Genomic DNA, 17,736 nt, shown 5'->3' with positions numbered 1-17,736 from the left:
TGGGAATGACAGCCTGTGGCGAGCCCGCCTTCCACAGCCAGTCGTCGAGATAGGGAAAGACTGGAACTCCTGATCTGTGCAGATGAGCTGCGACCACCTCCATCACTTTGGTGAACACCAGAGGGGCGCTGGTAAGGCCAAAGGGGAGCATGGTGAACTGAAAATGCTTGTAGTCTACAGTGAACCGCAGGTAGCATCTGTGGGCTGGCAGGACAGGGTGTGAAAATAGGCATCCTGCAAGTCCAAAGCTATGATCCAGTCTCCAGGGTCGAGGGCGGACAGGACCTGAGCCAGGGTTAGCATTTTGAACTTCTCCTTCCGGAGAAAGCGGTTGAGGGCCCTGAGGTTTATTATAGGACGCAGGCCTTTGTCTTTCTTGGGCACCAGAAAGTAGCGGGAATAGCAACCACGACCCTCTTCTGGCGTAGGAATCCTCTTGGTGGTTCCCTTGGCCAAAAGAGCTGAGACTTCCTGGCGGAGAAGTGCCAGATGATCCTCCGACACATGATCGCAAGAATTTGGCATGGAGGGAGGGGTAGGCTCGAAGGGGAGGGAGTAGCCCCTTCAGCCTAACCACAAACCCCACGTGTCTGACGTGTTGGGGGAGTTGATGGTGAATCCTGCCACTCACTGGCTGTTGATGGCCCAGGAAGGTCGAACTAGGAAGGTTTGGAGGCTGTTGCAGGGGTAGGAAGGGTGGAGTGGCCCTCTCGCTGGCCCCCAAACCCACGTTGCTGGGCCCACGTTCACGCTGAGACTGGGTAGCTTGCTTAAACCAGTGGCTGGTTTGGGCTGGACGTGTTGGGGTGCCCCTTCCGTAGCCACGAAAGGAGAGAAAAGCAGACTGAGGTGGATGAGTTGCCACTGGGAGGCCCAAGGATCTGGCCGTAGCTTGAGAATCCTTAAAGCAGTCCAGTGCTAAATCTGCCAGTCTTCACATTGCGGACCTGCGTGGTTTGTTCCGGTACGGATAAGGCTACATTACCTGAACTTAGCTTGGATATTGAAATATTTCTTGAGGACTGTGCAAACTGACCATTGGGGACAATCCACCCTCCAGGAAGACTGTTTATAAGCAGTGAGCACCTATCACTTTAAGAGAATCTAATATTAGGACAACAAACTCAGATTACGGAATCCTTATGCATCACGAGAACTGTTTTTATTACTACTTCATCTTTGAGAGAGAACTAGACTGATAACACCATATATTCAGGACCATCACAAAGAAATAAATACATCTCATTTATCCACGTTACTGCTAAGGTTGGCTTGGAGCCATACTTATCAACATATGACACAGTCCCACAACAAGCCCTGAAGAAGTCCCAAGAGGGATGAAAGGCGTTGGCGGCAAAGCAATCATGTGGTGTTTTTAATTGGAAAAGGAGGATAATTGAGTAACAATAAATAAAGGATTTGATACAACTACAATCAAGATATATGATCATTTAATAATATTTTGTCTGGGAAGTCTTTCTATTTTGTGATATTTGTTTTTGAGTGGTTTATACAAACTATTACATCGGTCACATACTCAAAATACACACTTCTCAAATGCAGTGTCAGTCTAGTATCTTGTAACGGTGGATCATGTCCCGCCAAAGTGGGAGGTATATGGGTCACATCCCAAACCGGTTGCACCAAGGTTAGAAAATGTATTGAATAGGCATACTAAGTAGTGACATTTGGTGCTGGAATCTTTAACCTCATAGATGCTATTAAACATTCCTCCCCAGTGCTGCGCTGTCCATTGGAACTAGTGCTGAATGGACGTCCAATGGTCGTGCGCAGCACTGGGGAGGTAGTGCTGCCGTCGGCCAATGCACCGAGGCAGCACTTAAGTGGTTAAAATCTCTGACCCTGATTCTGTATACGTATAACTTTTAACTAAGAGTGGATTTATGACACGAAAAACATCTAGTCAGGGCTAATAATTTGTTAGACAAAAATGGTAAGCTGTGTCATGTCAATAACCCAGGGCATGGACAGTAGTCCTGTGTCGACAAACGAGAACATACTTGGGACACACTTCCAAGTTACAGAACCATTCATGGACCTTGACATTACCAGGAATAGGATTGGGGTGCAGTGTGCATGTTAAATCAGTGTACTATCTGGGTTAATAAAAAGCCAAGATACAATTTTGGTAGGCAATTGGGTCACTAAGGGCAGGGGTACACTTGTATACCATGTAGGAGGCTTCCCTATTCCAACATGGTATACAGTCATAAAAAAAAAGTCCCAAAAGCTATTTCTAGAACAATATATGAGGCCTTGCCACTAAAACCTGTACGCCTCTACAAAAGTTCTGGAATTTAGGTGCACAGCTTTGAACTTGACTGCTTTGACCCCAAATTGTAAAATGTAACTATTTTTTACATTACCTCTTTCGCACCAATCGTTCCCTCAACATCTTTCAAGAACTGAAAGCAGGTTCAGGAACAGCACATATGTTACCTCCAAATAGGAAATAACTCTGACAAAAGTCCTGCTGTTGCCAAGGCTAATAAGTGTCATCACGTTTGACTCCCTGGAATGCACAGGCAAGAATTTGTATTGTTGAAGGTTAACTGATATGGTGTACAACAAATACCTGGTGACAGATTTTACAGATGGGTGTATGTTAAAGAGGGTGGCACCTTCAAGTATGCTATTAGAGAAAGCTTTTGAGCTGATAGAATCAATGGTAAAAGGAGAGTGTGCACCCACATATGTTAAATAAGGAAGTCATCTCTGTGGAGAGCAAAACATGAGGACAGATTTACAGGCACGTAGAACTCACATTTCTGTGTATGTGTGTTAGGAAAGTTGCTTTTAAATCATAGCTAGTTTGGGATTTAGAAAATAATCAGAATTTAAAATTTAAATAACTGACTTGTGTTCTCAGTAAGTCGAGAAGAGCAAGAAGAAGCAAAGATAGCTCCACTAAAGAGAGGAAACAAAACATACCACTTCAGGGATAAACAATAGATAAACCCACAATAAATAAAGGTAAACAATGTAGGAAGTAATCTTAGAGCAGAACAAAATTCAGCGGGCCTATAGGAGTGAAACAGATGTGGTCTACACAGCATCAGTCTCTGAAAGTAACCTTCATATATACAAATGAATATAGCTTCCATAGTTCCTTTCTATGCTACATATGTTATGTTATGTTATGTTATGTTAATTTAGATTTATATAGCGCCAAATCACCGACAGGTCTCTTAGCGCTTGCTTTGGGAACCCGTCCTGGCTTTCCCTGCGAGATAACCCCTACTGGGCATCCCCAAGGTGAAGACCAGGCATCCCATCGCGGTAGGGCTGTAGTGGAGATTAAGCAAGCTATTGCCCAGAGTTGCAGAGTCTGAACCCATGATTTGAGTAGGCACCGAGGCGAGAATTATCGAGTCCATGGACATTTTGAGCTCAAGACCCTGCCGCGTTGGGAATTGAACCCTGGTCCCGGGTCTGACCTCTGCATCAGGGTCTGCCTCCTCTAACCAGTGAGCCACACTTCTCCACTTCTCCATATCACAGCACCAATGACATGAAATGCACAGTATTATAGCTATAAACTCCAGAGTACATGAATTTGAGGTTACAATTCATCAAGAATTGGACTAGAAAAACTGATGCAAACGTGTCCAAAAATGAGTTTGGCAAAGTCTCAAAATAACAAAATGAAATTCTTGCAATGAAACACAAGAATGTCACACAATAAGAACATAGAATGGCAAAGCCTACAAGATACAACTGTAGATCACAATGGGCAAAACCACAATGAAAAGTGATAACTAGAACACACAGAGTTTAAGAAAAAGTCTGGCTTGGAATATGAAGGACCATGGCAAAGCAGTCCATGACATGCCATAATCGATACAGTGAAAATATGAAGACACTTCAGTCCAATACATTATTACTTTACAAAAAGACTTACATTATTCAGCATAAATCTATTACTTTTGAACTTAAATCTTGATCACAGGCGCAAGTATTAAGACGAGGTAAGAGTTCGGTCTGCTCCTGTATCCCATGCCTCTTGTTAGTGACTTGTTAGTGTCTCCGGTACCTGCTATTTGTCCTTGTTGGGACAGGGACACAGAACTAGAGACCTTGGAGCTAGGCCAGCTAAGGCTATTCTTCTGCACCAATCCATTTATCTGTATGCCCACACCTACAGCCTGCTTTTTCTCAGCTCTGGCACTTCAGTGTGAGAATGTCTCGGATAGCTGAACCCTCAGCGTACAGAGACGAGCTGAACCCACAGATGCAAAGTGCCCATTCTATGTATATAAGTGAAGGGAACTTGGCATTCTTTTGGCATTCTTTTGCTGGATCTGTTCTGAAAGAGAGCATATCTTGCACTGTTAATGCTGTGCTATATCCACTACCAATACCCAGGTGGTACATGTTCCGTAAATCTAGAGGAAATTTTTTTTTTGCAATACAAAAGCCAAAAAGATTGGCATTGCAAATACTTGTAGTATTCAGCTGTTACCTAATCTACATTCATTCCATTGTGGTCAAAAAAGGTTTTAAAATGTACTTTTCTGTTGCACCGCGCAATGTCTTCATTCTACCTTCTTACTTTTAAATGTGTCCAGTATTTTGAATACCGCAATGGCACAACTTCGATCTAATACATGTTGGCTAATCTGACAATGTTTGCCAAAGGCGGCATGAAGAAGATCAAGAGAGGCGCAACCAAACTTTTGGCTGATGTATCTAGATAAGATCCTGAATAGAAACAAATTGAGATCGAGCATGGCATAAATGAGGTTGTTTGAGACACAACTGACATTCAGGAGGGCAAATCTAATCTCCTAGTTTGCAAAACTGGGATGCTGGTGCTCAAAGCCTGGATACTGGTTGCAGGAAAGTGCCCTTTTAGTCATTGTCACCCCCACTTTTTGCCCACTAGTACTGATGTTTTTCAACTGATGTGCACTGAGTTCCTGGTAACCAGGCCCCAGCACCAGTGCCCTAAAATCAAGGTAACATATTCTAATTGTAACACAATTGAATTGGCACATCCTTACCACCCCTAGTAAGTGGCACCCCTTGAACCTAGTGCATGGGTACTAAAGAGGGTCCCTAAATGCTGAAGCATCGATTAAGCTACCCTAAAGGACCCCCATACAAAATGCAAACAGCCTGCCATTGCAGACTGCGTGACACAATGCAAACCATGAGTGAAAATACAACACTCACTGTGTGCCATGCCAAAGTCACTGCATCTAATATATGTAAGACACCGCTCCAGCAGGCCTTGTAGCTCTACGGCAGGGTGCATTATATGACATGCGCGGGCATATCTACATAAGCAGGTATACCCTTGTGCTGTCTAGTTTGATCACTAGAAGGTACAAGTAAACAGGGAATCCATCTTAAGTATATGTACTGGGCACTGGCCATTAAGAGTTCCAGAATTACATAATGGCTTTACTGAAATCTATGGTGTATGGTATCAAACACCTTGTCTGTACTGTTGCCAATAATAGATTTATTATGACATGCACCCAGAGGGCACCTTAGAGGTGCCCCCTGAAAAACCTACCAATATCTATCTGCCACCACAGACATACTTCTGACCCCGTTCAGGTGATAGCATGAGCTCTTTGAGGTCAGAAACAATGTCTGCTCCAGAGGAAGGCTAGTGATTAAGAATATCAAGGCCGGGGGCTTCAAAGACCCTGCTGCCTTTGATATGCGACCTTGGATTCCCCCAGACCTGGGAGTTGCCACACACTGCCCTGAGGCCCATTTGGTACCTGACTTGGGGTGAGTGCTTGCAATGTTCAACACTCAGTCCCTCATCCCCTTAGGTTTTGCTTCATTTGGTACCAGGGCAGGTGGGAAATTAGCTTAGCAGTAGGCGTGTTGCACCTCCAGGCTAGTCACATCCCTGAGTGGGCTACCTGATGTGCTCCACAAAAGGATTCCACCATCTTGTTTTTGTTTTTGGTGGTATTAGGAACTCTGGGACAGGGTTTTGCCCACTCTCCACAGGAAGTGGTCATATCGGGAGTAGTGTAGTGACCCCAGGGGGGAGTAGCCCATTCACTACTACCCTTCACTCTCCTTAACACCCCTAAATTTAATATTTGGGTGGCCCCCTGACACCAGGAACTCAGATTTGTCTGCCTGAAAGAAGAAGGATAAAGAAGAGCAGATGATGTGAGAAATGTGGACCAGGATCAACCATGGTGCCAAACCCTGCATGACAGCGGCTCTCTCAACAATCACAGACACCGAATCGTCCAGAAATAGGACAGCCTCCTCACATCCTTGGAGGTCTTCCCAGCATTTCATCGACCCAGCAACATCACCATTGGAGAGAAGGAGCTATCTCCTGTTTTTTAAGTTGCATGGTCCCCTGTTCGGTAGACCCCCGGGCCTACTGAGGGAGCAGCACCCCAGCAAGAGGTCTTTGTGTTCCAGGAGGTTGGATCCATCTCTCTTCCAAGTGTGGAGATGCCAGGACCATCAGGAGCAGTCCTGCACTAATACCTAAGGTACCGGAGCCAGTTGCAAGCACCAAGACTTGTTTGTGTTCAGTCGGAACACCACCACCACCAAAACTTAACTGCATGTCAAGGAACTTCAAGAGAGGCCTGCTCCCCAGTGAGAGTGGCCCTGTTGCGTTTCTTTTTCCTCTTCTGCGGGTACATCAAGAATCATGAGAGCCACTAACTCATCGAACTGCAGACAAAACACCTCCGCAGCCGAGCTCCCAAGCCCAGGATCACATAAACGGTGGCCCTGAGACTCTCAAGAGCCGAGCCCCCCCCAGGGTTCTGCAATTTTTTCTTACATGTACTTTTCCCATTGACTTTAACGGGTAGCATTCAAGGCAACCGCCGCATAAAGCACCTCTGCACACGGACACACCAGGACATGTAAACTTGAACTGCTGGTGCCTTCTTGCACCTTGGCCCCTACTCACCTTAAGTCCAGAACAGATCTGTAAGTCGTCTGTAAGTTTGCCTATGCAGTGTACGGTTCTCCCATAGGATAACATTACCACGTTCGAACCTCATGCCTCAAATCTGATAGCTGTCCTTTTCTACAGTTCCAACGGTAAAATTTGATAATAGACAAAGTATTTACCTGAATCCGATTATCCTGGTGTCTAAAATTATATAAAAGTATATGCTATTTTTCTAAATTGGCCTAGTTTTTTTTTTTTGATTGTGTGTCTCATTTATTTGACTTGTGTACAACAAATGCTCAACACTACCCTCTGATAAACTTAAACTGCTCGCCCACATTACCACAAAGAGAATTTGGGGATTATTAATTTAAGCCCTGTAAGCCAATAAGGGTTGTCAGGATTTTCTACATAGTGTACCTCATTTTGGAACACTACATAAAAAGCCAGCTTCCTACACTGGTGGACACAGACGAGAGCCTTGCTGGAACAGCAGAGTTAGTGTGTGAGTGTGTCAATGTCAAAGTGAGGTAAATCACAGCATAAATCTAAATGAACTGAAACCAATTAGAAAGGCTGAAGTAATCAATATTAATAAAGTATATTTCTAATTCATGGCAACATTCTGATTGGCAGCTATTATCACACTAGGTTGCTTTGATTGAGGTGGATTATAACAGTGTTTACACAGCATTAAAGCGAATACCTATATTGGAAAATTAGGTTTGCTAGCCAGTATTAAACTCCTAGACAACAGTTGGAGTTCAGAAAGGAAAATTTCTAAAAAAACACCATTTCATTAGTTAAAATACTTTGCAAAAAAATCAGGAATCATTTAAGCAACAGGACTAGATAAATTTTAGTCATTTCAATGTTAGTACAACATAATCTAAAGCTTTCAACCTTTGTCAAAAGAAGCAGCACATGACAAAGGCTATGACTGAAACCCCTAACTACCTGTTCTTTAGCTTATTTTTGGTGACAAAACATGAGCTAAGCATTTACCTTATAGCAAAAAAAAAATCAAAACTCAGACAATCGTTCAGCAAATAAACATTTTTTTCCAAGTAAATATGCTTGATTGGAAATGTAAATCCCATTACCCACCTGTACTCGTATCCCATGGTAGACACACAGCCAGAAGAGCAACAACGCACAGAGGAAAATAGATTGGAAAAGATCATCCAACATTCCTGGAAACCAACTGTTTACCAGGAAGGAGAGAGGGAAAAAAGGGTCTGCAAAAAGATAAAGAAACAATAATTAGTTACGAAAATCTGCAAAGCATATACAGCCCTGAATGGTGTGTTAAAATAAGGGACAAAGCCATTTTCACAGAAAATCCAAGCACAATTAGTATGAATGCCAAGAAGTGACAAGCCTGCATATACCATTTGAAAGAAGGTACTAAAAAAAGTTAAATGTAATCTTAACCTACAATACCACAAACATACAAGTGTTGCGGCTCCTCCCTAAGCAGGCTTTGATCCACAATGGTAGCTACTGATCTGTCTTGATTTCTAGGCTTAGTGGCATTAGAAAGGGTGCACAGACAAAATATCGACTCAAAAATATCGACTGGACATAATATTGAGTATTAAATATAGACTGGACAAAATATCAACAGGACAGAATATAGACAACCAAAATATCGTTTTTAAGGTAAGTGATGTAATATCAACTGTTAAAAATATAGAAAGTCAAAATATCGAAGTATAGAATATAGATAGTAAATAATATCGAATTTTTAATATCTAAATTTTTATAGTGTATTTTTATGTTATAATATGTGTGAAAAGTGTGTATTTATGTTATAATTAATTTTTATTAATGATTTACATTTTAATAATTATTGTGTAATTTAAATCTGTAGCGGGTTGTGGGTTTATAGCGGAATAGGGTGGGAAGTAATTTAATAATTAATTAAATATGTCAATTTATTTATTATAAGTAGATTTTAATTAATGGTAAAATAATTTATAATAGTTAATTAATTAAATTTTAATTGGTAATTAATTATAATTAATTGATTAATTGGTAATTATGTAAATTTTACTAATTTATTTTCTGTAGCGGGTCGTGAGTTTATAGGGGAATTGGGTGGGAAGTAATTAAATTATAATTAATTAAAAATGTAAAAATATTTATTTAGAATTAATCAATTAAGTATTTATGGGTAATTATAAAAATTGTATTTGCCAATTAATTAAATTTAATTGATTAATTGTTCATTATGTTAATTTTATTTATTTATTTAATGTAGCGGGTTGTGGGTTTATAGGGGAATTGGTTGGGAAGTAATAAAATTATAATTAATTTAATAATCACATGTATTTAAATGTATTTAATTAGAAATTGTTAAATAATTTTGCATTAATAATTAATTGTAATGTATTTAATTAATTAGTAGTAATAGGTGATCAATTGAAATAATTATTGTTAATTAGTAATTTTAATATATAAATTATTATATTGTATACACATTTTATTTATTTTTAATTATATTTTGAAATAATATATTAAGTATTTACTTTTCCTAATGTTGTATTCTTTGGAGTGGGAATAGTAATGTTTACCCCTACGCTATCCAACGCTTTCCCTACTGTCGCACTCTTTGGAGTGGGAATAGTAATTTTAACCCCTACGCTATCCAACGCTTTCCCTACTGTAGCACCCACTGGAGTTGGAATAGTAATTTTAACCCGTACGCTATCCAACGCTTTCCCTACTGTAGCACCCACTGGAGTGGGAATAGTAATTTTTACCCCTATGCTATCCAACGCTTTCCCTACTGTTGCACTCTTTGGAGTGGGAATATTAATTTTAACCCCTACGCTATCCAATGCTTTCCCTACTGTAGCACCCACTGGAGTGGGAATAGTAATTTTAACCCCTACGCTATCCAACGCTTTCCCTACTGTTGCACCCACTGGAGTGGGAATAGTAATTTTTACCCCTACGCTATCCAACGCTTTCCCTACTGTTGCACTCTTTGGAGTGGGAATAGTAATTTTAACCCCTACGCAATCCAACGCTTTCCCTACTGTTGCACCCACTGGAGTGGGAATAGTAATTTTAACCCCTACGCTATCCAACGCTTTCCCTACTGTCGCACTCTTTGGAGTGGGAATAGTAATTTTAACCCCTATGCTATCCAACGCTTTCCCTACTGTAGCACCCACTGGAGTGGGAATAGTAATTTTTACCCCTACGCTATCCAAACCTTTCCCTACTGTTGCACTCTTTGGAGTGGGAATAGTAATTTTAACCCCTACGCAATCCAACGCTTGCCCTACTGTAGCACCCACTGGAGTGGGAATAGTAATTTTGACCCCTACGCTATCCAACGCTTTCCCTACTGTAGCACCCACTGGAGTGGGAATAGTAATTTTATCCCCTACGCTATCCAACGCTTTCCCTACTGTAGCACCCACTGGAGTGGGAATAGTAATTTTAACCCCTACGCTATCCAACGCTTTCCCTACTGTTGCACCCACTGGAGTGGGAATAGTAATTTTTATCCCTACGCTATCCAACGCTTTCCCTACTGTTGCACTCTTTGGAGGGGGAAAAGTAATGTTAACCCCTACGCTACCCAACGCTTTCCCTACTGTAGCACCCACTGGAGTGGGAATAGTAATTTTAACCCCTACGCTATCCAACGCTTTCCCTACTGTTGCACCCACTGGAGTGGGAATAGTAATTTTAACCCCTACGCTATCCAACGCTTTCCCTACTTTTGCACCCACTGGAGTGGGAATAGTAATGTTAACCCCTACGCTATCCAACGCTTTCCCTACTGTTGCACCCACTGGAGTGGGAATAGTAATTTTTATCCCTACGCTATCCAACGCTTTCCCTACTGTTGCACTCTTTGGAGGGGGAAAAGTAATGTTAACCCCTACGCTACCCAACGCTTTCCCTACTGTAGCACCCACTGGAGTGGGAATAGTAATTTTAACCCCTACGCTATCCAACGCTTTCCCTACTGTTGCACCCACTGGAGTGGGAATAGTAATTTTAACCCCTACGCTATCCAACGCTTTCCCTACTTTTGCACCCACTGGAGTGGGAATAGTAATGTTAACCCCTACGCTATCCAACGCTTTCCCTACTGTTGCATTCTTTGGAGTGGGAATAGTAATTTTTACCCCTACGCTATCCAACGCTTGCTCTACTGTTGCACCCACTGGAGTGGGAATAGTAATTTAAACCCCTACGCTATCCAACCCCTACGCTATCCAACCCTTTCCCTACTGGTGCACTCACTGGAGTGGGAATAGTAATTTTAACCCCTACGCTATCCAACGCTTTCCTTACTGTTGCACCCACTGGAGTGGGAATAGTAATTTTAACCCCTACGCTATCCAACGCTTTCCCTACGCTTGCACTCTTTGGGGTGGGAATAGTATTTTTCACTCTTCTGCTATCGTACGGTAATAATATTGTATATTATTTAATTATATTATGTTACTATATATATATATGTTTTAACATATATGATTGTAAAAAAAATTGTTTAATGTCATTAATTATTTAATTATTATAAGTTTATTCAAGTATTTTTAAGTATATTTTAGTAATTAAATTTCAATATTAATTTAATTTAACACTGTTTTTAATAAAGACGATATTATTTAAAACTATATTTTTGTAAATGATATTTTGTACTCGATATTTTTGTACTTACCTGTTTGTAGATACAAACTCAATATTCTGTCTGTTGATATTTTAGCAACGATATTTTTTCAAGTCAATATTCTGACCCTCGATATTATTTCAGTGATCCATTAGAAAGACAACTGGTGGAGATCTTATTTGCAATGTAAGTCTTTAAGAGTTATAAGGGGCATTATATAACATTGGTCATACAATCTTGATAAACTCCCAGGACTGGTTTCTCTTTTTATGACAGATTACTTTTGATCATAGCTCTATCCCATTTTTCATTGCACTTCTATCTTTTGGCACCCAGAACATACAAAACATTATTTATTCATGCTTAAAGTGATGTATATGTTTGACTACTTTTCCATTGTTAAATGTTAAGTTCTTATACGTATGCTGATGAACTTACTGAGGCTGGATGGCAAACTGACAGACTGAAGAAATGTATGTGTACCAAAAACCTTAACTATAAAGCCTATGAGACCAAAGTGATACAAATAAGTGGTAGTTCTAATCCTGGAAGTGTGTCAGATAGTTTGGAGTATATTCCACTATCTCTCTCAGGTTGGAGAAATAAATACAAATAACAGCAATACATCTTCTTGGTTGCCCTACAGCAGTGCACCATGCTTGTCAATACATTGGCACCTCTTGAAATGCAACAAACAAGTTAGAAATTCTGCTGCCATACCTATAGACAAACATGGTAGGCATGACTATCTCTCCCAGCATTTCAGATTTGCAAGAGTTCCTTGCAAACAAAGTACATTCTGTTCAAAGCATGTTTCTGAGCCATCAGGCTTACTTTGTTCTTAGCTCTCTTAAACTCTCTTATGCTGATTGGTACTAGGATACACATCAGTTAAGCTCCACCTTTTGGCTTTTCCTCCAACTTTAAAGATAATGAAAACAGGGAGGGAGGGGCATTAAGTGGCAGGTCTGCTGAACACACTTTTATATTTGGCAGAAATATAATATCATTTTGCTTTCAGACAAGAGCATAAAGCATGGCTATTTCTACTCTAGTGCTCTACTTTACCCAATTCTCTTTGACACACCTTTTTTAATCACCAACGAAAGGATTGCACCAAGTGCCTACATGAGCTTAAATAATGAAAAGCAAGCAGTGAGTGTGCATCACATACACTACACTAGGAAAAGACCCAAGAATAACATCCAGAGCTCTGAAAGGAAAAAAAGAATCTTGCTATCTGAGCGAAACTGGATTTGTCGTATGTGTGTTTTCCATTAATAGAAATCTTGTTAAATGATAGCATTTTTGCAAACATGCTTCAATATTAATGAATCGCTCAAGTCTAGCTTGCTATATTTCACAGACTGATACAGCAGCACAGCTTTATCCTACTCGGAAGTCGGATAAAGAATGCAGCATGTAGAATCAGTGTGAAGAAATCATGTTAAGAAACAGGGGAGATAACTAATCACTGTTACTAAAATCACCTGTACATCTAATGCAGCGAGGACAAGTCCTTACTTGTTAATCAACAAGGAACGGGAATCCGATGAGACAGTATATGAAAGCCTACCCGCCAAATGAGAAGTATGTGTTAGAAATTTCTGCCCCATTTATATCCTTAATATGACTGGAAACAACTAGATGGCAGGGAATGTCACTGTAGTTTTGTAGGTTCGGTCCACCCTATTTAGCTTGTAAGTGAGTTCCCTTTCATACTGCACAAATATAACATCTAGGTACTGATCTAGAAACATACATAGGGTGTCGAGAAAGGAAAGTTTGCAATTAGGGTAAGTACACTGAAGACATGCTTTTGGAGAAACGCACAAAATATTTATGACATTTAACAGAGAATGTGCAATGGCTGTGACTTTTCTAGGGATGAACTCACATGTAAACTGTACAGCCACTTTGAATGATAAAATACACTTGACTGTTAAGCTGTCCTCGCTTTTCACATCTAGTGTATTTCCTGCCATTATACGTTCACCATGAAACTTTCTTGCCTGTCCTGAGACAATATTTGTTATAATGAACTACTAAACTGTTGCTAGAATAGATCAGAAAATGGGTCAGTAAGTATTACATACATCTTTTTACTTAATGAGAGATTATTTCTCAGTGCAGCATACCATTATAAAGTAGAAGAAGAGGCAAAAGAATGGACATCCACTTCTGTTCAATTCCCCAGTCTCTCATGGAGAATTTCCGCAAGGAATGAGCAAACAGACACTAGAAATCAAAATGAGAAATATAAAACATGTAAAAGGATCCCAACCTAGAATTAATAAAACGTTACTGACAGACAGCAAAGCAGAAAATACTTCGTCATAGAGGAGACTCTTAAAATAATTTATGCTCACAGCAACATGCAAGAACAGCTGACCGACACTTGGCACAATGATACAGTTCAAGCCTTTCAAGTGTCTTTTGAAACAGAACCCAGTTTGCTATTTAACACTAGTCTCAGCATGAGGCATGAGACAATAAGGCTTGACACACAATGCAGTCTACATCTTAGCATTATCTAACTGGCCTCTCAAGATGCAGGTGAATCGTTGGTACACTGCCCCCACACATATTTGTGTGTAGTTATTTTAGAACGTAGAAATATTTTTCAAGAAATCGTACTAACAAAAAGGTAAACTATATTAAGTGCTACTTACCGTGACCATAAACGTAAGAACCACAAAAACAAATCGAAACCATATTTCCACTTGCGAAAAGGACGGGTTGTAAGATTTCCACTGAAAAACAATTGTCAGAATTTAGCTCAAGAGATGCACAGTGGGAACAGCAAGCAAACATGACATAGTTACATTAATACATAGTTCGACACAGCAGAAGGAAGTTAGGTTCTGATTAAATGTAATTTAAGGTGCATGGAAGGGCACATTTAGTCACATGAAATCCCCCTTTAACATTTCCATGCTCTGTGCACTTTCAGAAGAAACATGTGCAACATTGTTGGATGGTTAACTCCTTGACATGGTTGTAGGAAGACTTGGGGACAGCAAGCCTGTTTTTAAGCACCTAATGTTTCAGTGCTCAGGGTGAAAGAAGGAAGACATTGAAGTAATTATTTTGCACTAGTTCATAAACCCCCTTCTTTAATCAACACTGGGAACTTCGTACCACTTCATAATGGGTGTAGAGCCTGTTCAGTACTAATGCATGTAAAACAAGCACTGGCAAAGCCAAGAGGTCTGGGGTTAGCTGCTAGCCTTTCGATTTTGTTGTGGCTTGTTTTGTTTTAAGGTTTTTCCAGAACTTTATTGTTGAGAAGTCTGCTGGGCCCACCTCAACCTAAAACGAACAGTGGCTAAAAAACAAAAAATATGTTTTTGGTCTCAAAAAGCAAACATTGCCATGGGATACTCTTGTACTGAAGGGAACTACTTTGAGTGTGGATGGGCTCCTTGTGAAAGGTAAAACATGTAGTAAGCAGCAGTGAAGTTTGGCAATGAGTGACCCATGCTGTAGTGGTCAGACGAAAAATGTGAATTACCCAATCACAGATCAATGGATGAAGAAAGCCCTTGTAGGGGAGGATATTATGCATGTAATTTTAGTAAAATGAAACGGTCTTGATTAACGTCAGACCTAAAAATATTATGCAGGATTCACAGCTGTCCTCTCGCATGTGTCCTTGGCTGTACCCTATTAAGTTGCCTACTTGTCTTATATCTCAGTTTTAATATTGACAGCTGACCAGAAGCTGTAACTTGGGAGCATATCATTAAGTGGAGATTTTAGAGAAGAGGGTACCAGATCAGAAATCATGACAGCAAATGACTATGTGGTCAAACTGAGGTCCACAAAATGTTTGTTAGTTTCTAAAGCAATCTATTAGCTCACATAGGGTTAGAAAGAGGTACATGTACAAGTTTAAGCGGCATAAAAAACAAGCATTGCCAAAGCCAAGGTCAGGTTTTGTGTCCTGACTCAAACATTAAAAAAATGTGCTGTGGTGAAAAAAATATTGTTTTCTGTGTACAATGCATCTATCAGAAGAATAACTTATGAGATGATTCAAAGTACATTTTGAGATGATAAACACTCTATAAGAGGTAGAACGATTCACCAAACAGCCAATAGCATGAGGTAAGCGGACAAATTCCCCTGGGGAGTGCTAAAGGCCTCTATATGTATATATTAAAGAAATGGTAACAATAGGTCATACAAACACCTACACTATCGAGTCAGACCTAGAAATATACACAGAGCAGTGAGGATTCATGTATCAAAAGGTGCGCTTGTTGGGACTTGTGGCAAGGATGGTATTAAAGTATTCTCTCAACTGCCACATTAGATGAAAAGCTTCCCCAAATCTCCACACCGTTTTATCACTAAACTTTTGTTTGGTATATTTCTAAAGCTAAAGGATCTAAATGCTCATTACACTTAGCAATAAGCAGAAATTTCTCAATAGAAGAGTCAACACTTTAATGCAAAATTTACTTTTAATGGGGGCCTTCCAAAATTTAAGTAGGGGGCCAAAGCGGCCAGCTTGCTGTTCTTAGTTTTCCTGATAGTTAGAAGGGCTCCTTTAAAAGTAAACTTTGCAGTAAAGTATCTTCTATTGAGAAATGTCCGCAGCCGAGCTGTGTTGATGTCTTTTCATCCCCGTAGGATTTACCCCATGGAGTTTTCATACAACTCTGGGTTGCTCCATCCTCACGTCCTGGTGCAAACGCACCCAGAATATTTTAAGTAACCGCGCTATCTTGGGGCGAAATATCGATGCTCTAAAAATTACATGTACTAAGACCTAGTCCCATTTGAACATTTAAGACATCCTTCTAGTTGCCCTGGATTTAGGAGAATTTTGAACTCTGATATACCCAACAGGCAGCATGCAGGTGGCTGAAGCATTGCTACCGATTTGTTAGTTGATATTTTAGGTACTCAGTCACTTCATTCTCACTTGTCACACTGCATGAGCACTTTCTTCACCTCTCGCATGTTTTGAGCAACCTGTAGTACAATGTACATAGATACTTCCATGTTCTTGAGCCATAATATATGCAATAGAGATAGCGTTACTTCTGGTTGTGTTTTCTTTTTCCTTTAACTAATTTTCCTCTTCAGAAATATTGTTTGTTTGAATTTGCTTGTTGCTGACAGGACTACTTGTTTATTGTACTAAACGCTACCCAGGTCCTGAGGTACACTGGGGTAAGCCACAGTATTGTAACGGGCTGAAGACTTCGATGGGCAAGAAGGTAAACAATGGCCAGGAAACTCAGGCGCATCGGGACAAACTAAGAAATTGGTTCCGTGGTCACTGATGTCGAGGGAGCACAACTTAATTTGTGACACCTTTGTGCCTTTTCTTTGGATTCAGAGTGGTGGGACGGGTTTAAATCCCACTTAGCTCGCTTATACATGCTCTTGGAATTCAATTTATCCGAAGATTTTGAGTAAGAAGTCAAGAGTTTGCAGGGGCAACCCAGTGACTTGAAGAGGGAGCTTAACCGCATCGCTGCGGCGGTTATTTTCGCGCTACGCGGCTTATTTCTAAAAGCCGCGTTAGATGACGAGCTCAGCTCGTCATCCGCACACGCCCCCCGTGGCTGATGACGAGCTGAGCTCGTCATCAGCATCGAAGGGGTTAATCTGTCTGAAAATTCTTGTTTTCAGCAACATACAACTTTGCCTCCTGGTCTCGATTTATCTCCGGGTTCATTTATCACACATCTTCAAGCTACGTACAGAGCCCGTGCATTAACCGCATCGCTGCGTCTGCTTTTCCCGCTGTGTGCGGCATATTTACAAAAGCCGCGTTACATGACGAGCTCAGCTCGTCATCAGCACACGGCAGGTAAGCCTCATGACGAGCTGAGCTCGTCATCAGCAGGGAAGGGGTTAAAGGCACACTTTGCACGGATCAGGAACGGACATATACTTCCGTAGGCGTAGCACTGCTTGAATCATCTCATTTTCGGTGGAGTCGTAGTTCCCTAGCACACTATTCATTTTCAGGAGTTATCAGAAGAGCAGGGACGACAAGATAGGAGTGCAGCTACAGATCCACATAGCAAGGCAAGGGAAGAAAGGAACGGACGTCAGCGTGCCTGTGTGGCCTGAAATTTATTTTCATTTATGAATAATTGCATTTTGAGATAGGATATACTCTTTGCAGATACAACATTACACAGATGGTAATATGATT

The 17,736-nt window shown here is 40.7% G+C and overlaps 1 protein-coding gene across 2 annotated transcripts in view; it reads right to left on the bottom strand.

Annotated features, from left to right (window-relative positions):
* Nucleotides 1–17,736, bottom strand: part of TMEM181 (transmembrane protein 181) — a 395,254-nt gene that overhangs the window by 91,607 nt on the left and 285,911 nt on the right. For both annotated transcript variants that reach the window (XM_086927323.1, XM_086927322.1), the window contains exons 7-9: nucleotides 14,228–14,308; nucleotides 13,694–13,793; nucleotides 8,024–8,154 (exon numbers count right to left, since the gene is read on the bottom strand). In XM_086927323.1, coding sequence (XP_086783449.1) covers nucleotides 8,024–8,154; nucleotides 13,694–13,793; nucleotides 14,228–14,308 — 312 coding nt within the window. The remainder of the gene's footprint in view (nucleotides 1–8,023; nucleotides 8,155–13,693; nucleotides 13,794–14,227; nucleotides 14,309–17,736) is intronic.

Source organism: Lissotriton vulgaris, chromosome 6, assembly GCF_964263255.1.
Source record: "Lissotriton vulgaris chromosome 6, aLisVul1.2, whole genome shotgun sequence".
Classification (NCBI taxonomy): domain Eukaryota; kingdom Metazoa; phylum Chordata; class Amphibia; order Caudata; family Salamandridae; genus Lissotriton; species Lissotriton vulgaris.
This window is presented reverse-complemented; position numbering and strand designations above follow the sequence as displayed.